The 25,125-nt window shown below is 38.7% G+C and overlaps 1 protein-coding gene across 4 annotated transcripts; it reads right to left on the reverse strand.

The window, feature by feature from the left end:
* MDH1B (malate dehydrogenase 1B) lies at window positions 1-25,092 on the reverse strand. 4 transcript variants are annotated; one of them, XM_039844559.1, is made up of 13 exons: window positions 24,905-25,092; window positions 21,020-21,132; window positions 19,671-19,805; window positions 19,328-19,470; window positions 16,840-17,336; window positions 13,157-13,298; window positions 11,640-11,803; window positions 10,066-10,205; window positions 9,720-9,771; window positions 4,657-4,737; window positions 2,406-2,471; window positions 1,052-1,117; window positions 1-305 (listed from the first exon to the last, which is right to left on the reverse strand). In XM_039844559.1, exons 1-13 carry the CDS (start codon window positions 25,074-25,076, stop codon window positions 277-279), a joined length of 1,800 nt encoding a protein of 599 aa, XP_039700493.1. In that variant the 5' UTR covers window positions 25,077-25,092; the 3' UTR covers window positions 1-276. The 4 variants fall into 4 exon arrangements, with proteins under 4 accessions (XP_039700493.1, XP_039700491.1, XP_039700494.1 ...); XM_039844557.1 differs by having other exon boundaries at window positions 2,406-2,483; XM_039844560.1 differs by lacking the exon at window positions 1,052-1,117 and having other exon boundaries at window positions 2,406-2,483.
* Window positions 25,093-25,125: the final 33 nt, after the last annotated feature.

A 25,125-nucleotide genomic window follows, 5' to 3' on the forward strand; every position in this document is an offset into this window, starting at 1 on the left:
TATCTGACAACTCTGTTTTATTGTAGTTCAGAAACATTTATTGATACCAAACCATTTCTGAGAAAATACAATAATAAGCAAACATATGAGTAGATGCACAAAATAACTGAATTCTTGACTTTTGTGTGTGTGTCCTGTTACTGTTATTTGCGTAGCATAATATTATCTGAGACTGAAGTAAATCTTTCAAATGATTCTTCTCTAAGTACAGACATTCATAGGTCTTTCTATATTTATGAATACCAAATAATTTTATAGTTGGTCTAATTTGATCTGCTACTGTTCCATAGTTTTGCCTTCGGGTTCTGTAAAAAGAAGAAAAATGACAAGATGTAACAATTTTAAAAATACAATAGTAATATTTTTTTAAGTCAGTTTTTCTCTTGCTCCCCCTTCCTTCTATTTACTGGATTCCTGTATTCAATCTGATTCAATTGCTGAGAGACTGTGCGTGTGAGGGGGATCCTATGAGGGAAATAGAACCATATGACCATCATTAGACCGTAATCTATTTCTATGAGTAGTCTCTCTTGGATCCTTTGCTTCTCATTTTGAATTTTGTTTGCATCTATGTTGTTAGTTCCATTTCTTCTCTTGGTCCTGCCTTCCCTCTATGCACCAATTCCAATAGCTATTCCTCATTTTGAAAATGGAAGGTGTAATGGATTTGTTCATTTTATTGGACATTTAAATAAAAGTGTGCAGGCATGAATGAATGTCCTGAATGGTTAACTACAAAGAAATCTACATCAGCCTTGTTTTCATAAAGTATCACAACAGCTCAGTTATATACACTGAAAATCTGGACTCTCAGATGTATCTATGTCCATTTCCTTTCTTACTCATTCTGAGGGGAGGATTTGGTTGTCACTGTTCTAGTCTTGTTTATGAAAGTAGGAGGTGAATTCTAGAAGAGTCAGCAAGCAAAGCTGATCCCTGGGGATGGGGGAGGGGGGGTTGAAAAGCATGGTATCACAGGAACATGGTCTCTTCTGTCCAGTTCCATTTATAGAATAAGAAAAGACTAGTTAATGTTTCATCTACCACCTACCATTTATGGGTTCCTGACTGAGTAGCTGTTCAGGGTTGGTTTCAGAAATCAGATCTGCAAAATCCACTGCAGTAAATAGAGAATTAAGAACAGAGTTTTTAGTATTTAAAGAGCATCGATTGTCCTGTTCGTTTGTTGCTTTTAGGTTAGGACAAACAGAGACTCATGGGCATGGACTATAGACTAGTGGTTAGAGGGTAGAGGGTGAGAGAAAAGGGGGAGGTAGACGGGATAAAGGGGGTCAAATATGTGGTGACAGAAAGAAATCTAACTATGGGAGGTGAACGCACAGTGTAAATATTATATGCCTTACTGTTATTAAAGTGTACAGCTGAAACTTATTGGATTTCATTAACCAATGTCACCATTAAAAAATAAATATATAAAAATTTTAAAGAAAGCACATTAATTTTTGCAGTTATTCTCATTTTCTCCTATCTTGTTCTTTCCACTCCAAGTTCCTCTGAATGCCTTGCTCTTTTTGAAGTTGCAAGATGCCAAGTCGCTTTTATATAGAGTTTCAACCCATGACAGTGGTTTATCCATGCCCTTGCGGGCAATCGGAGCAAGTAGATATCCAGCCAAACAGCCCAGTGCAGCATATTTCTACCAACATCTCTATGAAGTTTTGGTCCCTACAACGTAAATCACTGGGCAACTTCTCAGTGCTTTCCAGCTCCCTCCCATACAGAGAGTTTCAGGTAAAGAAGTAGTAAAAATGGAAAAGTCTAGATTATTCTCTTTTAGATATATTATTTATATAGGCAGACTTAGCAAATAGAGAAGCTTCTACATAATATTAAGTACATAAATATTAACAAGCATTGTGTAAATATATTTACATATATATCATGTAAATATATTTATACATATATATTTATATATATATCTATATATCTGTATCCATCTATAGCTAGAGAGAGAGAGAGAGAGAGTGTTAGTTCTCAGATTTTTTCTGTTAAAGAGAATTCTAATTTGGTCTCTTCTTCTCATCCACCTTCTGAGGAGGATCCTGACTTCCCAAGTCAGCTATTCTGGATTTTGTAATGAAGAATAGAAAATAAAGGGAAAGGTGAGAAGGATGAAACACAAGAGGCTAAAGCTGAGGTTAGAGTATTTGGGGAGAGTTTGAGATTAAATACGACATGGAAGCAGTTTCCGTATTTAAAAATATTTTGTTGACATTTTTATTCCCCGCCCCCAAAGTGTTTATGAAGCATAAAAGAAGAAACAGAGTTATTTCAAAATTACTTCAATTGCTGGACTATGTTCTGACCACAGCATCGTTCTGAGACCGGACAGCGTGAGTCACGACTCAGCACTACAGAGATTGTTTACAACTCAACTGACTTACCATCTGACATAACTAGATCTTTTTCTTCCTCTTGGAGTACAGAAGAATGTATGCTATCTTTATGTTCTGAAACCAAAACTGATAAAAGATGTTGGGTTTAGAATATAACTTAGAATATAACTAACAACCTGTGAGATGATCTAAGTCAGTGTTTTCAAACTTTCTTGACCATGACCCACAGTAAAAAATACATTTTACATTATAGTCCAGTACATGCACTTATGTGCATATAATGAAACAAAAAGTTACATGAAACAATATTGGCCCTTTTCCAAACTATTCTTACCTTTTTTTTTAAAATCTTTCCTTCACCTCCTACTTATCTTTCCTATTCTAGTTCATTGGAAAAAAAATTCTGGTCTCCCTATTTACCCTTTTATTATCAATTTCAACCTAGTTCTAAGAAAAATGCTAGTTATTAAATTCATTTCATGACCCACTAAATTTTTTCACAACCCACCTAATCCACGATATAGAAAATATAATGTTATATTTTATTCTAATGCTCATTCAACAAAAAGCCCCCAAAACGACCTGAAATTAATTCAATTTTCTCCACTTTATCACCACTAAACTTCTTTAGTCTTTATAAGACTATAACTTAGTAAAGGGTCTAAACACCTAAATTTTAGTTAACAACTTAAATTGTTCCAATGCAAAGACTCAGGAATATAAACTCTACAACTTGGCTTCCTTTCTCCATCCTTGAAAGATGTCAGTCATCTTCTTCCTGATAGATCTTACTGTGTTCTCAGATCTCTCACAAGAGCCTTACGGACGTTGGTCCTTTTCTTAAGTATTGCACCAGTTTGAGTATAACACCAGTTGGGCCAACTGGCATAATAGTGCTTTCACTCAGATCCCTCAGAGATACTGTCCATGTAACTGAGCGTCTTAGATATATGTCTATTCTGGCTGGGATTGAGTTTACCACACTCTTCTGGACAGTGATTTGGGTTGTTTGATCATCCTCTAGAGGCCCAGTGATAAAGCAGATTAGTCCACATGACCCCATCTATTTTGTGCTTTGTCCCGCCACCCACCAGCCATATTGCTGAGCTCCCAACCAACCATTCGGCCAAATGACAGATGCCCCCTACCTACTTTTTCTAGCTTTACTTATCCTTTTTAGATCCTCTGTTCTTGCCTAGCTATCCAACTTACTGTCTTCTGAATATAATTTTATACTGCCTCAGGTTCATACTTCTGGTCATGCCTTGATTACCTGAAATGCCTCCTTTGCTTACCTTTGCTTATGTTTTTCCTTCTGGTAAGATACCTTTCACAGTCTCTTTCCCACCCAACCCTCCACTTGCACACCTCCTTTTCACTAAATTACATGAGTAATTCCTACTCATCCTTCTAGACTCAGTTCCTATTTCATGTCTTTGTGAAAGTTTTTCCTAACATTCCCAGTCTATATTGAGAGACCCCCTTGTGGTCCCATTATTCCCTGGGCCTCTCTCTATCATAATACTTACCTCTCAATAGAATAGTTTTTAATTCGCTTTCCTATGTCCCATGCTAGATGGTGAGCACGTTGAAGGCAAGAACAGTGTTTGATTTATGTTTATAACCCTAGCACCTAAGACTGATTTCTTTTTTTATTGTTGTATAAATATATAACATGAAATCTGCTTAACAAATTTTGAAGTGTACAGTATAGTATTGTTAACTATATGCACATTATTGTATAGTAGATCTCTAAAATTTTTTCATCTTATGTGACTGTACTAGCACAGTTTCTACATAAATGCCCACTTGATTATCTTTAGCCATCTCAGGTCACAACTAGATTTCAAGATATTATTAAATTTTCTTCCTACAGTATAAGGATCTTTCCTTCTAAGTTTCTAGATTACTTATTATTTAAGTACTTTCCTTTTGACCTATCTTGTCCTGTTTTATTGAACTTTTTAATTCATTGCATATCTTGGCATTTCCCTTTTCATATTCTCATGGGTCCTTCCCCCCAGATGTGTCTTTGTGGTTATAACTCCCTTATTGTATCCCCCAGTGACCAGCACACAGAAGGCGTTCAATGAATATCTGGTAATTTCCTTCAAAGATTTTAATAGATTTTAAATATTATCTTGTTTTTTAGTATAGGATGATGCTGATGAAGGATTCAATTCCCATTTTATGGCTAATAAGTTATCAAATTCCTTTGTATTTTAGTGAAAATTCTTTGAAATTTAGTGTTAAGCCTTGGATAAAAAGGATATTTCTTTTTTTCAATTCATATACCTACCATCTGAGATACTTTGAACTTCCTGGTTGTCATTTGTGGTGGATAAGGTGGTCTTTTTATTTCTTTTGGTTGAGAGGGTTTCTAAAAGTCAGAAAATTAAGTATTAAACTTAATTGAAAAGATTAAACAATCCTCACACATGAATCATCTCATTGATATGTTCATAAGCAGAGATGTCCAAACTCTGCAGATTCTGATTATTTTCAATGCTCTGATCCTAGATCTCTGAAACAGGGTTTTGGGCAAGGTCCAATGGTGACAGAGTCAAGATCAATCAATTCTATACATGCCTTGACCTTTATTAATAAAAACACAGCATGAAATAAGGTCATTTTCTTTCAGAAAACCTTCTGTAATGAAAATGTTATGGGAAATTTAGGACTAACAGTCAGTAGAGTCAAATGTACAATGACTGCTTTATAGCCCATTATCATGAAAGGAATTTGCAGCTCTAGTTGGCCAAATGCAGGAAGCCACACAGAGGGCCTCTAAATTCTGAGAATAAGAGTTTGCATTAAAATCAACTGCTCATAAGACTTCTATGCCTTTGCCCTTCGCCTCTGCTCTGCCTCTGGGCTTTGTCTGGTTTGGCCCACTCTTGGCGGCTTGACTGCCAGCCAGAATCAAGTCTGAATTCTCAAAGCCCACACTTTGCCCATAATCTCTTTTCCTTGTGGTCCCTACGCCCTTCTTTCCACTTCCAGCACTTTGGCCTCACTGAAATTTATCTGGTCTGGACCAAGGGCAATCCTGTCCCCTGCCAGGTTCTTCTTACCAGAAACCATTTTAATTAGTTGGAATCTGTACCATACTGGTTGTTAAATATTTTCAATATTGCCCCTGCCTGGAACTTTTTAATTTCTTTTTATTACGTCCTTCTTTATCCAATCTAGACCCCTTTAGTCAGTCTATCACATCATCAGCTTTCTTGCAATTATCCTCAATTTCTTTGCCTCACCTTCCTTCCTTCCCAAATACTAAGTAATATTACAAAATTGTACTCATTTTCCATTTCCATATTCAATGCCAATGACCAGCTCACCTTAGCACCCATTTAGGGTGCCAGTAAAACAAGAGGAATACGAGAAAAAAATATGAGAAAATAAAACTTTTTGGGAGATTATTTAATATTCCAAATAAAGTCATAATGGGAACACTCAGAACTTTTTTTTTAGAATACAATGTAGTGTTATTTGTATTCTAATTGCATTTATTCTAATTGCAGGGGCGGCAGTACACTCTAATATTTCAGGGCTTACTACGAATCATGCATCTAGGTTTTCACTCCTGTTTCCAGGCAACCAAACACCTTTGCAGGGAATCACATAAAAGTACATTGGAGTCACGGTTTCTAACTTCCACTGAGCCTTCAGCTCTGAAAAAAATTTTGTGTTTTTCCATTGTCCCTCTTTTCTTTTTCTTTTAACAGTTATTTCAAACCTTCGCCTCTTTCTTTATGACCCTAGACTTTCTCCTAGTCTTGGGACCTAGCCTAGCTGCCTATTTTGTTCTGAGTCTCTCCATCCTACATGCTTCCCTGTATTCACACTCATCACCTCTTCTCTTGTCCTGGGCCTCAGCGGCAGGGATGCTTCCTGTTTGAAGCTGATCCTGTGCTCTGGATCTTGTTTTCTACTGTTATCATGAGAATCTTTCTCCTCATTCTCCTCTATCTTCACCCTCTCCCTCTCCAATGGTAGTCAAACATTAATATCCATCAATCCATAGGTAACTATCTAGTTTATCTTTTTTATATTTTTGTAGGTGTGAACCATGCATATGGAACAATATTCAAAAGGCTGAGAGACCATGCAGTGAAGATGTCTTTTTCCCCCAGCTTTCAGGTCCTTCCTCAGAGTCACCACGCTTATCAGCTTTTTCTGATAACTACCAGTTGCTGATGACTCATCTCCAGCCCAGATCACTCACGTGGCCTCCAGAAACATGTATCCATCACCCACCAGATATTTTCACTTAATGCTTCTTGAAAATCTGCTCCTTCTCCTACATTCCTTACCTTAACCACAGCCACCTAATCATTTTCATAAGTACACACAGCAAATGACAAAAACAATAGAGGCAACTAGCCTGGGGATTGAAGCTGCTCCAGACTCAGCCCCTGGAGTCAAAGAGATCAATTGCCCTACACAGCCAATACCTCTGTGGCTGACTACTTGGGAAGCTCTGTCTTAGGCAATGACACCACCATATGTCCAGATGCCAAAAATGTTGAGGCATTCTTGACTCCCTGGAGCTCTCTCTTACCCTCTATCTCAGATCAGTCCAGTTTGGACAATTTTATTGCTTTCAAATTTAGCCCCTTCTCTACATCCCTATGGCTGCTTCTTGGTTAAGATCTTCATCATTTCTCTACCTGCAAAAGAACTGGTCTTATTACTTTTGGTCTCTTCCCTCCAATTCATTCTTCCCATATGAAGAGTGATCATTCTAAAATCAGAATTTCCTCCTGTTCCTCCCTTGCCTTAAAGCCTGCATTGATTTTAACAAGGTAAGTAACCTCTCTGCCTCCTGACATTTCTCACCTTGAACTTCATTTTCCAGATCAAAGGAATTGGCACTTCTCAAAAAGTTCTTTCTTCTGTGTCTTTGTATATGTTGCTCCCTCTGAATGGAACAGCCCTGTCATTTAGCTTAGCTAATGCTTTCTTTCCTCTTGTGACTGGGTTTAGATGTCACCTCCTCCAGAAATCCCCCATTGAAATCCTAACGGGGGATTCTCAGTGTTCGCACGGCACCCAGCACATTCCTCTAGCCCACAGCACTAAGTACACCAGCTCCACGGTGAGACCGTGGTTACTAAGGCTAGAGTCCTCCCTTCCCACTCTGGTCTCATTTCTGCCCTCTTTATTCCACAATATTGCTCTCATCAAAGTCACAAATGACTTTTATCTCATACATCCTTTGGGTACTTTTCAGGCCTCCTTTTATTTGTTTCCTTGGCAGCACCTGACAGTGTAGGCCAGCCCTCATTCCTGAAACACTCTTTTTCTTTATGTCTTCCATGTCATCAGATTTCAGGGTTTTGTCCTGTCTCTCTGACAACCCCTTTCTCACAGTCTTCTGTCAGCTGTGCCTGGTCTACCTAACCATTAAAGGAGAAGTTCCTCCAGGCTTCTCTTCACACACTTTCTAGACACTCCGTTGTGCTCATGGCTTCATATCTATTTATGAGGCAACTACTACCACTTTGAAAACTGCAATCCAGATCTTTCTGAGCCCCAGAAAGTATGTCATTCTTTATCTGATATTTCAATTTTAGATATTCCAAAGGTATTTCACAATCAAAATGTAAGAAACTAAACTCATTCTTCTCTGGCTCTGTGCCCTCCCTTTACACATATTCTCTATCAACACACATATTCTCTATCACTTTCTCAAATAATGTTCTATTACCATTTTTCCCCTATCAGTAAATCCATCCCATTGCTCAACTGGAAGCCTGAGTTCTCTGTTAAACCCCAGAGCCAATCTGTCATCAAGTCTTGATAATTCCACCTCCTAAATATCTCTCAAAATTCTACTGCCTCTAGCCTTGTCTGCAATCATCTCTTCCTCGTGTCACTGGGCCACCCCCTTAATCCCAGATTTTCTGCAAACAGTCTAGCCTTGTTCCAATCTGTTTTCCAAACTAATTGCAAACCTGATCGGGTCACTCTCCATCCAGAAGCCTTCCGTAACTCTCATCTCTTCTTTATGGTTTTGTCTCTCAGCTTTATCTCTTTAGGCTTTAGCCAAACGAGCTTTTTTTTTTTGCAATTTTTCAAACAAGCTGATAGATGCTTTCCTGCCTCAAGTTCTTTGCTTATATCCTCAGGCATAAGCTCTCACAGTTTAGCATCCTTAGTCCATCATCCCTAAGATTCAACACGACTGCAGTCACTTGTATAATTTATGATCCCTTGATGGACTGTGTGTTCCAAAAGAGCAAGAATAGGTCTCTTATTCACCCCATATTTCTAGCTCTTAGCCCTGGCTCACAGTTGGTACTCCATAAATATTAGTGAAAGGGAAGAATGCTGGGCTCTCAAAAGGCACTTGACTAAAAAAAGCTCTTTGCAAAAATAAATTTATTTCTATGTTACTATTTCCATATTTAAGATGAGACTTTTTTTAAGGCAAAAGAAGGAAAGATGACAGCACTCTTTGTGAGTTTATGACTACAGAAAATGTCAATAAGAAAACAAACATTGAAATTTATTATATTTTTAAAAACTATCTAAACAAACATAGTATTAAGGGGTTGAACTTTGTTCCCCAAAAGATATGTTGAAGTACTAGTCCCTGGTACTTGTGATCTTATTCGGAAATAGAGTTTTAGCAGATATAATCGAGTTAAGATGGGTCGTATTGCATTAGGGTGGACCCTAAATGCAATGACTGGTATCATTACAAGGAGGGAGAGGTTTGGAAACATAGACATACACACAGGGAAGTCAGACATGTGAAGGCAGAGGCAGAGATTAGAGTGATGCAGCTACAAATCAGGAATGCCAAGCATTGCCACTAGATGTTAAAAGAGGCAAAGAAAGTTTCTCTCCTGGAGCCTTCACAGGGAGGCTTGAAACCTATATAATTTTATTAACCCCAATAATTTAATTAATTTTTTTAAATTAAATTATTGGGGTTAATAAAATTATATAGGTTTCAAGTGTACAATTCGATAATACATCATCTGTATATTGCAGTGTGTGTTCACACTTTGATTTAGGTTTTCTAGTCTCCAGGACCATAAGAAAATAAATTTCTGTTGTTTTTTTTAAGTCATTCAATTTTTTCCTAATTTGTTGTGGCAGCCTTAAGAAACTGATATGTATGATATACACAAAATTTATAAAATCATAGTGTTTTTAAGATGTGATTTTGATGTCATTCTGATGAGATGTTTTATTTCAAAGGACACAGTGAACTTGGCAGTTTATTTTGTCAAAAATTTAGTTTAAAGGTAATAAAATATGGATTGTAGTTATATATATGAAATAGTGATTCAGTTTTAACAAATATTTTAATAGCAGCTCAATAAAACAGCACATCTAAAAGATTACCTGATTGATATGGTTGAAAATATATCAAATCTCCCAGTGCAACAAGTTTCTCCTGTTGAAAAATTTTATAATCAGAGAATTAAATGATCACAATTACTAACTTAATCATTATTTAATAGAAAAGCACTTTGATTCCTGATGTTAAAATAACCAACAAATATTTTTAACATATCATAAATAAGTAGTGTTCATCTGCTAATTTCCTCAAAACTTGTGTTGGCTCCTTCTTGTTTTTGGACTAAGATTCAAATTGAACCCAAAGAAAAACCAATGTATGCCTTGACCTGGGGGGTTCAGTTTAAGGCCATTATTAAAGCCAGTTGCCCTGTATCTATTCTGATGTTACCTGAATTAGATCACTCGTCATTCTGGTCATTATTTGCTCACTTATTTCAATATCTTTGAGATCTGTAAGAACCACCCAAGTTCCATTCTCAAATTTCACAGGCATAGAAAAGACAATCCCTTCAGGAATACCAAACTGACCTGCAGTGAACAAACACAAAGTAAAACAAAAGCACTCAGAAAAGTAAGTCATAGTTATTAAGCATTATAGAAAAGAACAGAGCACATGATTTTGAATAATGGTGGAACTAAATTTCTGGGAATTCCTCCCCAGGAAGGGCTGAAACACTTACTCTAGAAGTACTGATTGAGTATCTGTCCAAGTTCTGACAATCCCCCCTTCTGTGTTTCTCTAAGAAGGAAGAACCATTGTTCTTCTACATCCCTACATCTGAACCCAGGGAGTTCTGGGTTCAGACTCCCTGCCTCTGCCTGGAGGGCTGATGCAGTCTTTTTCTTCCATCTTTTCTGAGTTCCTTCTGTCTGCTTTTCTTGGCTTTTCCTTGTTCCCCTAGGTAGGTAGTCCATGAGCCCAAGGCCTTTGTCCCACCTGGCCTTCCACTCTGCTAGCCTACTATGGCGGTCACAGAGCTAAGGTCTGAGGACTAGGAAGGGAAAGAGGGAGCAGGAAAAATGGTGATATCTTCATAGCTCCCAGCTCCCAGTTTACATATGCTCCGAATAGAAAAGATGGACAATACTTATTACTAACTGAGCAACATTCAGATAAAATTGGTCCCACCCCCACCACTTTTTGTGCCTTAATCGAATAAGAAAATTATGCTTGCCATTTTGTTCATCAAAAATGTTGCCACTAGGGCAAAAAATTGCAGATAGTCAGGAAACTAGGATCTAAAAATCTTTTCCTCAAAAGGTGTCCCAGTTTCTCTGTTCACTTTCTATTTGTTTTCTCTGTAAAGAGCCAGCTTTATGGGTGGACAGCACATGAAGGCTTACCTTTATGGTACAGTTTAACTATACGGTACAAAGATCACTTGCTCCTCATCCCCAATATTGCATTGTTTATTGATGAATTCCTATAGAGATTAATAACATTTTCTACAAATAAAGATAAGGTTTAAAATGCCTATTCACTAAAAAGGTAATATACTGATTTGAGTTCACACATCTTAACTTCAACTGAACAAGATTCACCAAGTGTCTACCCATGAAGGAGCAGCAAGAAGACCCAGGCAAAGCCCTGCACTCAAGGCTTACACATTCCAGTGGAGGGAACATACACGACAAATCATACCATCAATAAAGGCAGGTTGTAATATGCTTTCTGATGGAGGATCACAATGCTATGTGAATATAGAGGAGAGACAGAGATTAATTTGACTTGGGGGATTTGGAGAGATTTCCCTGAGCTGCACTATAGTCATAGGAAGAATGGGGAGGAAGGTCGTCTCACTAATAACATAAGGAATATAAGGAGCACAGTCATGAAATTATGAAAACACAGACATCTTAGAGACCATGTAAGAGATAGATAGGTGGGGACTCAGAAGCAGGAGCATGGGTCATACATGGAGGTTCTTCAATATTACAAGATAGGAAAGACCCAGGTTTTACCTTCACTCAATACTCCTAAGGACACAATCTCTCCAGGTGGTGAGCCATGGTACCAGTATTTCAACGTAGTGGCTATACTGTGTGCAGCTAAGATGGCTCCAAATTGTTTTCCTGTGGCAGTCAGCTCTTCAAGAGTTGCCACAAATTCTTTGTTTACCCACTCGCTATAAGAGGAGAAACAATTTTACAATGGAGGGAGGCATGAAAATGAAAAAGATTGTTCCCCGGGTCAGCAGATCTAAGTACAAGAAATCATCTCCACAAAATAGAAATATGACTTCCTATGTCCTTCTTTCATCCATAAAAAGTGGATTGAAAAGTAATGAAATAAAACAGAAAGGAATACCAAAGTTTCAAACTAAAAATGTGGTAATATAAACATGGAACACAGAAAAGTGGTCAAAGGATGTGAGAACAATTACTTCCATTACAAAGAATTTATTCTATGTAGATGCTATCTCGGAACCAGTGGTATCCTTCATTTTAAGTAAAATATTATCATAAAACATTGAGTTATTCACATTAAAAACTAGAGAAATAATTATGTCTTTATAGTTTGAAGTTTAAAGTCAAGTAATAGTCAAAAAGCTAAATGCTGCCCCTGCTAAGCTACCAAGATACAGCTCCATATGACACTGCCTCCACCCAGGCAGCAAACATAAAGGAACCATGCTGGCCAACTTGGAGACACGCTATTTCTAGGGATGGGCAAAGTTCCTAAGGCCTGAGGAAGGGAAGGAAAGGGAGGCGCAGTGGAAAGGAAAGAGCTACAGAGTTTTGTAAAATGCTTCAAAGGCGCTCCTCCCCCTTTCTCTCCTCTGCCCTATTTTATACGGTAGTGTTGACAGTGGCGGGCACAGTTTTAAGTGTTTATCTATGGTATTAATCCATTTAATCTTCCCAATAACCAGATAAGGCCATACTATAGTATCATTTCCACTTTGCAGATGAAAACCCTGAGTCACAGAGAGGTTAAGGAATTTCTCCAAAGTCACATGGCTATTAAGTGGCTACCTGAGAATTCCAACCCAGGTGGCTTGATTCTAGGGACTGTTGTACCCCTTGCCACTTCTCAACTCTGCCTCTCCTGGGAGAGAACACCCAGCATGGCCTGGACCTGCTCATCATCTTAATTTCTTGTTCTTAAAATGTGACAACCAATTTCAACCTGGATACATATCTCTTTACATTAAAAAAGATTCACTTTACATACACTTGTCCTTACACTAAATAAGATTCACTTTATAAATGCTTGCTTTAGAGATAACTTTAATGGAATACGTGAGCTGCTTTAAGAATATCTGAAATAAAGAAATTTATAATTTCAAAACCAAATAAGCTGAGGGGGGTAGAGATTGACTACTTCTATGTTTCTTAGAGAGCATAAACGAAGATGAGTGTGAACAATACCAAGTTATTTTTGTACAAAGATTTCTGAGATGATTTAAAAGATGATAATAGCTATTAAACATTTATTCAACATTGTTAGTATACTTAGTTTAAAAAATATACAGTACCTATCAAAAATCAAGCTTAAAACAGGGCGTGAAAAATGAGGAGGTCCCCAAATAGCACTCTCATAATTGTAAATTTTGGCCTTTCTCAGATCGACGTAGCTATTTCCACTAATATTACCCCAAATTATCACATCTTTGATGCCTATGAAGAAAAAAAACATAATTAACATAATTTTTAATGTTAATATAAATAATTTCCTACAGCTTATTTTAGAATTGGTCCCTTTTCTATAATCATCAGGGTGCGGCAATCCCCAATAATATGCTATGAAGGTGTGGGCATGTAATTGAAATCAGGGAATACTGAGATGCTTCTTGAAGAAACTGCAACTGAAAATCATCCTACTAGCATCGGTCCTCACTTTATTACTCTGCCTGCCTTAAGAGAACTTTTTATCTGCTCTGATTCTGACAAAAAAGAAAAAGTCCTTGATTCTACACTGAAATTTGGGCAAATCACTTGAATCCCTGGGTGGGTTTTGTTTTCTGCAGAATGAAGGTGTTGTAATAAGAGGACCGTGAAGAACATCTTAATCAACACGTAGTTATTGAATTAGCTTCTACGTATGAGGTGCTTTTAGAAAGTAGGCTTCAGAGAAAGATAACCAGCCCAAATCCTTGCAATATTCTGAGGGTGGAGGGGAGTGGATGAGAAAACAACTACTATAAAAAATGATACATACTTTGAAGAAAAATAAGAGGATGGTGTTAGAGAGAGAGATAGGAATTGGCATTTAATTTCTATAATTGTAAATTTTCTAGGAATATTGCAGCTAACGTGAAAATAAGCAATTCCATTTATTTATTTATTTATTATCTTATTTGCTTCGAGACTTTATTTTCTTACAAGGCCACAGCACTTCCTATGGTGAAGATTAAAATCTTTCCTGTTCTCCTCTATGAAGTAAGATTGCTGTTGGCTTAAAGTAACAGAATATCCTACTGACCTGTCTTAAGTAGAAGGAATGTACTTTTCTCAGCTAACAAAAAGGCAGTGTAGGCAGTGACACTGGTGCTTGTTCAGCAGTTTGTAGACATTATTCTCTGGACTTTGCCCTCATGGTTCTAAAATGGCTGCAGCAGCTCCAAGTATCACACTCACACAGTTGTATTCAAAAGCAGGGAGTAGGGGAAGAATGGGACAGAGGCATTCTCTTTTGCCTTTTCAGGGAATGAAATATATTTTCCAAGGGACTTCAAGTAGACTACCTCACTCAGCCACCCCCAGCTGCAAGAGAAGCTAAAAAAAAAATGAGTATCTCTTTGCACTTTTATAATAAGAGATGGGCCAGGGAGAGAAGATGGTAGGAAATAGATCTCGGGTTGTCATTCACTGGTGTCTACTATCTTCTGCGACTCTGTCTCTCATCAAAATGACTCATGAAGTAGGAATAGGAAGTACTCCTTCAAATGTCCAACTCCCAAGAGAGCTAGTGATATGCCCATGGGCCCTTCTGTTAGCTTCATGTTGTAGGAAGGAAGGGAAGGTGGTTGCCTGGTTTGGAGCTCATGGGATCGCACATGGGATCCCCAAGTAAACATATAGTAGGCTTTCGTTCTAAAATCTAAAGAAGCTTTTTAATTTCACTGGGTATCATTTTTTTTTTTTTTTAAATCGGCTTTAAGGCTCTTTATACTCTAATGCCCTAAATTACGCTAGAGAAAATCGTAGTGGACATCTGCTGCTTATTCCTCTCACCATCTTTTCCTGCTTTTCTTCTTTAATGGCATTCTGCTTTTTCTTTAAATAACTATCATTCCCCAAGTTCTGTCCATATGGTTCGGCTGGGGCGGTCCTCACCTCTCGGGTCTAACAATAGGCAGGAGACCCAGATTCCTGGACACAACTGATTCAATGATGGGCATGTGGTCCAGGTCTGGCCTGGGAGCTATTATCCTGCTACTTCAAAGAATCAAGAGAAAACGCCCTTTCTACTGGAGTACAAAGCTATGAACAACAAGCCTGGGGATGCCAGTGGCCTTTTTGCTACTTCTTAGAGAATCTGCCTGTGAATCAAACCAACGCTGAGAAAAGCAGAGCAGAGCGATAGGCCTGGAGAGAGCACGAGCCAGGCCTGACATCATCATTTGAGCCTCAGCATCTAGCTATGCCTGAAATAAGGACTACCTCCTGTACTTTCCAGTTATGTGAAAGAGTTCTCTATCTGACTTTAATCACTTTGAGTGGCCATTCTGTCACTCGCTACAGAGAGTCCCAATTAAGCCAAAGCACATGGTCTGAAACACTGTTATGTGTGAACTAAACTCGGGATATCTTCTTGGCATCTGAAATTCTCCCCGAATAATTTTCCTTGATGGTTTTTCTACTTCACATTATTTATTTCGTTCAACTCTCTCTCTGCTGTTGCTGCATTTCTCTTTGCTACTCCACCGACAATTCTATTTCGACTATTGTCCTTCTTATGTCTCCCTTTTCTTTTGCCAACTTTTCTGTGTTTTTCTTTTTTTCTGCTTCTTATATGCTTATTGTCTTTGAGTACTGCCGGGCTTAGAATTTATGGCACCTGCAGACCCATAGGAGAGCAGCTTTCTGGTTGAAAGGCGGGCCATCCCCAAAACCTGATTTTAAATTGTGTAGCATTGCCTCTTTTTGACACTTTCATCAGTGTACCATAGATCTTTTGTGATAAATCAGTGTCTACACATATATAGAGAAGGCTGACAAGAGATGAAATGATTAGAAAATGTTTTCCTTTCCTGCTGAATAATTTTAGTATCAATTTGACTGAGAGATATGCCCTGACCCGGGAGGTAAGACGCTACAGATTTGTATGCAAGAATACCAGAAGTTATGGTTCTAAGGCTTCATTGTAAAGAAATAGATAATGGGGCTCTTGCTATACTGTGTTAGGGGCTCACCAAAGTCCTTTATAGCCCCGATTAGAGCATTCTAGGCTCACATTTCATTGTCTTCCCAATTGCTTGAGAGAATGCCTTGTACCTCTTTGCAGGACTCTGTTGTGCCTGCTCCATCTAAAGGCAACAAATAGCTAAAATTTGTCAAGTATGACAGATAAATACAGCATCCCACTTTTAAATAGAACATTCCATTTTCTGATCCAGTCTCATCCTCATATGATTCTGACATCGACCAGTTCAAAGATTAATAAGAACAAACTGATCAGCCTTCGTAACAGGTATCATAATTTAATATCTTTACAAATGTTTGCAATATATCAGGTGCTGTTCTAAGCACTTTAAAATATTATCTCATTGAATCCTCACATCAAGTCTAGGAGGTAGGTGCTATTAACATCCTCATTCTACAGATGAGGAAACTGAGGCACAGCCAGATTAACAGATTGCCTGAAGTCACACAGTTAGGAAGTGAGGTATAGCCACTTTTACACAGCACTAATTATTTTTTAAAAAACACTGATTACCTTAGTTGACTGTCATTATGGGAAAATGGAATATTATTATAAATCTTATATTAAATATTTGCTTGTTAATTTTTATAATGATAGTCAGACAGTCATAGAAAACCAGTTTAAAAAAATGTTTGCATGGGAGTTAAAACACACAATAAGAAGTTCTTCGTATCTGCTTCATACTTCCTATTTCAGATATCCGGGAGGGTCCTAGAAGGTACAGTGCTCTTCCTAGCTGCTTTGAAATCATATTGTCTAAAAACAAAAACACAGAAACGGGAGTTCACTCACATGAAGAGGTTGTTTTCAGTTTTCTGGCCAGTGCAGCTTTGGCTTCGCCTTCCACTCCCAGCGCCACAGCGATAATATTGTGTGTGATATTTGGGGCGTATCTCATAAGCAACACTGTCTTAAGATTGACAAAAGTTTTTCCTCCTACGATAACTCTGACAGAATCATGAGCATTTTTCTCAATCAGGTATCCATAGAGCCTGCACAGAGGGACTCTGCTCCGGATGCAGTCTTCCAACGTGTACACCTCCTTGTCAGTGTGGTCGTCCAGGATGATGATCACGTGGGCCTGGAGGAAGGCTTCCTCCACTCTCGTGCAGATGGAGACGCTCTGCAGTAAGGGCGACACCAGGTCCCACATCTCTGTCACCAGGATCTGGAGATTTTCTTCTGTCTTCTCATCGTCAAATAGAGTGATGCTAATTTCCGTGTGCATTCCAAACACTTCTCCACTGGTCAAGATGGGAATTAGGTTGTAGCAGGGACGAGAGGATGCACTGATGACAATGCAGAGCAGGATTATGAATGGTTAAATCTTTCACCCCTTTTAAGCTTTTATTCTTATTAGATATTTCTGCATGTGCATTAATAGGGTGACTTAATATTTTAAATAGGCACACACAGCTGCATAGACATTTTTTAATTTTCTGCACTTGCTGTTGCTTCTTTTTTAAAATTGAGCTTTATTGAGGTATAACTGACAAATAAAAGTGTGAGATATTGAAAGCATAGTAGTTGACATGTGTATATATTGTGAAAGGATGTCCCCCATCAAGTTAATTAACAGGTTCATCACCTCTCATATTTACTTTTTTTTCCCTGAGAACATTTAATTTTTAAGGCTAAAAATCAAAAGTAGAATGAAAAATTCTCAATACTAACCCTTTGCTCTGACCATCTGAAAACAATCCCAAAATGAGAAATGTACTTTAGGCTTAAGAGGTTTTTCAGATAAAATAGAATATGCAGAAAGTAAAATTTCAAAGAACTGTGTCATACTACTCTAATTCCATGTTTACATTTTCTCTTAAAAAGATAAAGAAATAACAAGTTTCATTTAACCACAGCTCTTTTCTATTTTATACCCTTATCTACAAAACGATGACATGTATTTTAAATTCTCAAACATTAAAACAATATTTGCACATGGTTCTGTTTGAGCAAATCAACTAATTCCTCTTGTACTTTGAGAGAGAATAATGTGAAGAAACATAAACACAATTGCATATGTCAGTGGACATCTCTGTGAAAGGCAATGTGCTGTGTACTTCAAGGTATTCACAGAAGTCTGCCTTCATGACCTTGAATCTTGTAATGGGGGTGAGATAAGCACATAAAGTACAAAGCAGGGAGATAATGACAAAGAGAGATATACATGAAGAACTTAGGGAGTTCAAGGAGGATGAGCCTCAGACTCCACAGCAACTTGCTTAGAGAGTAGCAGTGACATTTTTTGGAAAGGACTTATCTTTTCCAAATCTGGAGCCTAAGATCAACATAGTCTAGGTATCAGTATCAGTACCCATAATTCAGTAAGTATTTGGGTACCCTATATATAGTTTGCTATCAACTGAGAGTTGTAATGACACCTGAAGAGAGTTTGGAAATGCATCTGAGCATTTTTGGTTTTCACGGTGGGTTTGGGAAGGGGTACAACGGGGGTTTCAACAGTATCTGTACCATTTTAGTCTTTTAAAAAATACCTATAGCAGATGTTATATTTATGAAATCTGGATGTTTGGTTCACATAAGTTCACTACACCATTCTCAGTTATTTTCCGTATTTAAAGTATTTCATAACATCAATTTTTAAAATGAACATCTCTATTAGGATATATGCATGTGTAGAGAGAAAGGCCATGTGAGAGACAGACTGAGGGGTGAGGAATGGAAAGGGGGAGTGAGAGATAGAGCGAGATGGACGGCAAGAGAGACAATCAGAGAGACAGAGAGAGTAAAAGTGACAATAAAGACTACAAGTGCCTGAGACTGAGAGCAATGAGGAGCAAAACTGAAGAGAGAAAGGAAGAAGGAACGACAGTGAGGAAGGGCCGGGATCCTGAGAATGAGTTTTTAAGGAAGAGTGAAGACACCTCTAGCAGGTGGGAAAGAAGGAGAGAGCAATAGTCGGTAAGACGGGAGGGGGGAGAAAGGGGAAAGTAAGCAAGAGAGAGGGAAGGAAAGACAGCGAGGCGAACAGAAAGAGAAGAACAAGAATGAGAGCAGGAAAACAGCATGAGACACAGAATGAGGGAATGAGAGCTGGCTACAGAGATATCAAAGTATATCATACCTTTGCTATAAAGGATCTAAAGTTCATACCCGGGCTATATTGGGGGATACATATGTATAGCCATATGTATATCTATACATACAAATCTCAGACTTGACATTCAGATATTCTTCCATTGTGGAGTTAATTGCACTTTATCCTCCTTTCTAAACGTAAAAAGCCAGTCTAATGAATCCTAGGGTTTGACTACCCCACCTGGTGATCCAGACGTTCAAGGGCTCGATAAGCTGTTTCAGGGCTTCTTTCTCCTGCTCGTCTTCTATGTGTGTCATCAGGTTTTCTTGAGCAATTACCTTCATCATCTCAGTCGTCATGCTAGAGGTGACACCATAGTAAAGCTAAACATTGGGAAAGAAAAAGTCAATGCCAGAGAAAAGATAATTAGCTGACAATGGCTATAATGGAAAGTTCTCCTTTAAAGCCAGAATGGAATAAAAAAAAAATGCTGAGAGAATACCTTAGCAAGCAAGACATCTGAAAAATAAAATGTGAGAGAACAATAATGTTTTAAACAGATACATCAACTTAATTTATGTACCTGGGCATGCTCCAGGAACTCATTATATCCTCCCAAAAGCAAACCCTTTCCTCCACGATCCAATAGTTCTCTCCAGATGATAGGGGAATTTTTATGATTCCATTTATTCTTTTTACATAAATCTTCCAGCCATTCCTATTGAAAGATATTACAAGTGAAGTCACACTTTGTCTCAGAACTCAATTCAGTACTTTAGAATTCAAACACTAGAATACTAGCTTGTTTTCTACTACCATTGCATATACATAAAATTTAACTATCTTAAACTGTAAAATGTTCTCAGGGGAAAAAAAGTAAGTATGAGAGGTGAAGGGGGACTCTGGACTGCACATGACAGGACCTGCGACAGTTCACCAGTTGTGCTTTTTAGATCCACATGCCCTGTGTAATAAGTTCACACCATTTAGGGACAGCATCTCTCCCTAGGGAAACTTTACCAGAGGTAAGTTAGTAAATTACCTCTAGTCTCCATTGCATGTCGTTTCAGGGTCATAACTGACACTCGTCATTTTTCTTCTCTACTATTCATTAAAGATTCCCCTCACCCCTTGTTGGTCTAGGTGACTTATTAGGTGTGGTAACCTACACCTGTATCCTTAAGGGCCCTTCACAACCAAGGCACTCAACCCCTCAGCCACCAGGTGTATTGGCTGCTGATGGCTCAGTGCCCAGTCTCTCTCCAGGAATTGCTCTCAGCCAAAGAAATTCCCTCGCCTAAGGTTAAATCCCAGTCTGGTGCAGCCAGCATCCAGCGACTCTTAGCTGGGGGTTTATAAAAGCCCAGCTTCCTTGCCTGCATCTGAGACATTTCTCAGAGGCCAGCTTCAGACTTCCTTGTGTGATAGGATGAGCCCTCCGTTGCAGCTGTACGGTAGTTCGACCTCTCCCATTGCTCAATCCCACTGCCCTCATTCCTTTCCAGGATGTTATTCCCAAGAGCAACCCCCAGTCAAGGAGTCTCCTTCAGCCAAATCCTTGCTTTGTCTGTTTCTGGAGAAACTCAGTCCCTAAAAAGGGTATTTCAGATAAAAAAAGTGCCTCATGTCATTAGAAATCAATATGAAGGAGAACAAAAAGTTAAAAAGTGCAATATAAGTTACTTGGATCCTTGAGAAAAGAAAAACAGTCAAATTTATTATACTTATTGGTTAAAGCCTCATTTGTTCTGCTAGGCATTAGGGGAAAAAAATGTTTTGAGACTGATAAGGTGGGATTTATTTTATTAGTAGGAAAATATCAGTAGTACGTGAGTATTCATTACTGGAAGCCTATCTCATACATTAATATTACTCAAATTAGAACACATTTTTGTGCATGTGTAAGTTTAACAAATTATAAAGGCTTCTTACCTCCCAAACATGAGGATGCTGCGTAATTTTATGTACCCGAAAATCAGGAAGATTCTTTTGTAAATAGTCTGCCAGAAGTTCTGCTTTAGCATAAAATGGGCAATCTGCTCTACCTAAAAGAGTTTGAATTAGCAATGTTTTCTTTGATCATACAGAAATTATCATGTATTTGCCATGTAATTATAGAATTAATCATATAGTTATATTTCATAACACAGAGCTATAGTATAAACTGTCACCACATAAACTTCTGCTTCTTATTATGTTGCTAAAAATAAAACAAATTTTACAGGAGGTCAGAATTTTAAGTAATCGAATGTAGAAAGGAAAAAAGACTATTGAATATTCACTCTCCTTCAGTACTATATTAGAGGCTTCCATGCTATGAATTAAGTGTGAACTAAAAAAATGAACTATTGAACTATTCATTAGTAGCCACGAAAAGGCAAGGTATGAAGTGACAAGTGGTGGTAAAATCACATGTGGATTTAATGTGTGTGGCAGGAAGCATTGGGAGAAAGGGAAACAGGGAGAGAGAAGAGTCTGGAATAACTTCTACTTTCTGGCTTGAGTAGATGATCCTGACCTTACTAGAGAAAAATCATGGCAGAGAAATTTAATTATAGACAAGTACAATTGGAGGTATCCGTAGTATATTATGTGGATATGACCAGCAAGTAGCTGCATGTATAAGTCTAAAGCATAAACCCCATGTAAGCATTAGGATGCAGATTTTGCATCCATCAATGCACAGGAAATTAAAACCACTAAAGTGCATTAGCTTAGGTATCTGATAGGCAGGGGTCAAGTGCATAACCCTCTTGATAGTATTCTTCCCCAGTTACCCACAGTTATCAGTTCTTCAACCTCATGGAGACTTCTAAGTCATCACCTCCTCTCAATCTCCCCCTTGTCTAGTTCATGAATCCATAGTTCATGAATCCAAAACATTCTCTGACTCATATCTTAAATTATCTTGCCCCACAGTGCTCTTAGAAAATCAGCCTGATAAAAGCTCTTTACTTTTGATGAACCCAATTACCTGCCTTTTATGTGCCTGGATTCCAACTGCTAGGCCCCCCTGGAAAAACATGGCAGAATCAAGCAGAGAGAAGCAATTATAAATTCATGGTCACTTCAACTGGCCCTGAACTTTGCCTGGAGATCAGTTTCCCTAAGCAGCACTCTCTTCTGTTCTCCACAATTACTGTTCCAAACTTGTCCACTTCTCTCCATTTTTACACAGCACCAGAAGACAAGAGACAACACTGCTCTCTACTTCACAAAAATTAAACTAGTTCATACAAAAAGGCGCCAGGTGGGAAATCCCCCAACCTCCTGCTATCACACCTACAAGTCTGTCTGCATTTGCATGTATCCTTTCCTCTTTCTCTTATTCAATGGAAGAGGGACCCTACTTCCTGTCCAGGTCTAATCTTACCACTTCTGCTCTGAATACTCTATTCTGCCTTCAGAATTGCCACTAATTCTGCTCAGTTGGTTATACCTTCTAACATCTTATCTCGGTTGCTAATGACCCTGTTCTACCATATTTAAATATACTTGTTATATTTGTTTTTCCTGTCCTAAAAAAGCCAATCTCCTCCTGTAGCTATTGCCTTACTGAACTGTTCTATTAAGACTTCTATTCTTTTTAACTAGACCTTGAGAATTTTCTATACTTGTCATTACCAGTCCTTCACTTCCATTTATTTCTCACCCACTGCAATCTGGCTTTCCCCATTATCTTCTAGAAGGTCACCAAGGACCTCCATGTCACTAAATCCAATGGATACTTTTTGATCCTTTCCCTGTTGATCCTTGACAGCATCTGTCCCTCTTTTTTACCTTTTTGAAACATTTACTATGCTGTGGGCATTCTTCAGGTTTTCTGTCTACTTCTCTGGCTACTATTTACTATATTTTGTAGATTCTTATTCCTTTATCAATCTATTAGTAAAAAGTAAGCATTCTGCAAGGCTCTTTATCATCATACCTTACAATATTCTTCCTGGCCAATCTCTTCTATGCTCTTGTTTTCAAGTGCAATTTGTACTTCCAGTTCAAACCTATATCCTTATTTGATCTATACCCTTTGTATTTTTTTCATCTCCTTTGGAATGTCCTACAGGCCCTCAGCATGTCTATAACAGATTTTGCCACCACTCCCCCACTAAATCTGCTTCTTCTATTACTTTCTTCATGTCCATCTACCCAGTCATCTAAGAGTATTATGAGTATCCAGAGTATTAAGCCTACTCTTCTGCTTTTTTCCCCCAATGACTCCTCATCTACCTAGTTATCCAAACCACTGCTTGGGAATAATTTTAACTCTTTCTTCTCCCTTATTTGCCTCCCTCCACCCAATTACACATCTAGTTCTTTTGATTTTGCCTCCATAACGTCTCTTCAATCCACTCACTTCTTTCCATTTCCATTGCCTACCAGCCTAAGCCAGGCCATTATCTCCTTCCTGGACTGGGCTCTTAGAATCCAGTCTTTCTCTTCCCACATGGCAGAGATAATGCTCAGATAAAATGCAAATTTTGTTAGGTTCACCCCTTCTAAACATCTTCCATGTACTTTGAATAAAGTCTAAAATACTAAACATGGCTCAAAAGAATATTATTTAACTCTGGCTTCAGCCTATGATACTCTCTTCCTTGTACTCTTCGCTCCAATCCTTCTAAACTTACTGTATACTATCAATCGTCATCAAGCTAGCTCTCCTCATTCCAACCCCACTCCCTACTACCCAAGCCTAAATTACTCTCCTCCTTTTTATCTCCTCTCTTCTAGGTAACTCTTTCTCATCTTTCAGGTCTCTGCTTTAAAAACACTCCCTCTGGAAAGCCCTTGCCTAACTAAATGAAGTCGTCTGCCACTGCCACTGCTCCTGTAGAACCCTCCCTGACACTGCCACATATGCAGTGTAGATTGTAAGTTTTTTTACTACTGTCTTCCCAGCATAGTCAGTGCTCAAAAATATTCTGAATGAATAAAGCAGCAAAGAAAATAGATTTCCAGGCAGATGGGAGATGTCAATTATGTTGACGCATCAGAGGTCAAATAAGACAAGGACTGGACAGCTTCTGTCAAAGTCAGCTGTGACTTTGGTGAGGGCCATTTCCCAGAGCCAGAGGTAGAAGCTGGACTGAGTGAAGGAAGACCTGGAGATAGAAGAGCATTCTACTTTTTAAAGAAACTTGCTGAGAAGGGAGGGAGGCAGGTACACTAGCAAGTTGCAGTAAAAGTCTCCAGTACTTTTCTGGACGCAAGTTGTCACTTCCAATCCTTCCCCTCCATTGTTGACAGGTGAGCTTCCTAAAATGTAAACCCACTAAAAATACTCTCCTGCTTTAAAATTTTCAATGACTCCTTATTGCTTTCAAGATACAGTTCAAACCTTTGCATGGTGCACTTGAGGAGCAAGGATCTGGCTCCAGCTCCCGTTCTAGCCCCAAGTCCAGTCACGTCCTACATATTCAGACTGTCCCTTAGGCCGTAAAACTTGTAGTCTCTGCGTCTTTATCTAGAATAGCCTCCCTATCACAAACTTTCACAACTCTGCTCCTGCAACACCTCCCTTGTGCACACCAACAAAATTACTTGTTTACATGCTTCTGTATCCTACGAGACTGGAAGTTCCTCGCAGGTCGGAATGTGTTTTTCCTCACACTGTATCTCCAGTGTCCGGCGGTAATTCGCACAGGGTCACTGCCCAATAAATATCTTTGAGGCATGCACAAGAAAGCCTGAGGTGGTCCATATGGAGGCTAGTGTTGCTAGAACTGAAGCCAGTTAAGATCACTGTCAAGCGGCCATAGGAGGCGAGCGGTTATCGGTGTTTTCAGCGAACTGCGGGCGATCGCCGGGATCACTCACCCGCAAGCACGAATTTGGTCATAGTGAAGCTGTATTCCCCCACGCCAGGAGCAGCGAGTCCCCGGTTTCCTGGCAACCACGTCGCCAAAGGCTTGGCGCAGGCGCACTCTAACTGAGCGCGGGGGTCTGGCGCCCAGCAGGAAAGTTTAAGTTGGGGTACGGGATCGTACATTGCCTTTAAAAGCTCTGGGGTCTCCCCAGTTTCTATCCCTGCACTTAAG

Source organism: Pteropus medius, unplaced genomic scaffold (assembly GCF_902729225.1).
Source record: "Pteropus medius unplaced genomic scaffold, Ma_sr-lr_union100, whole genome shotgun sequence".
NCBI classification, from domain to species: domain Eukaryota; kingdom Metazoa; phylum Chordata; class Mammalia; order Chiroptera; family Pteropodidae; genus Pteropus; species Pteropus medius.

Bases quoted from the DNA above. Each gene is read 5' to 3' on its own strand.
- MDH1B (XM_039844557.1), bottom strand. From the start codon at position 25,076: ATGTACGATCCCGTACCCCAACTTAAACTTTCCTGCTGGGCGCCAGAC. The intron at 19,806-21,019 runs GTAAGAAGCCTT...ATCTTTCAATAG, and splicing joins AGCATCCTCATGTTTGGGAG to GAATGGCTGGAAGATTTATG. The intron at 10,206-11,639 runs GTAAAACCTGGG...TGTTCACTGCAG, and splicing joins CTTAGGAGTATTGAGTGAAG to GTCAGTTTGGTATTCCTGAA.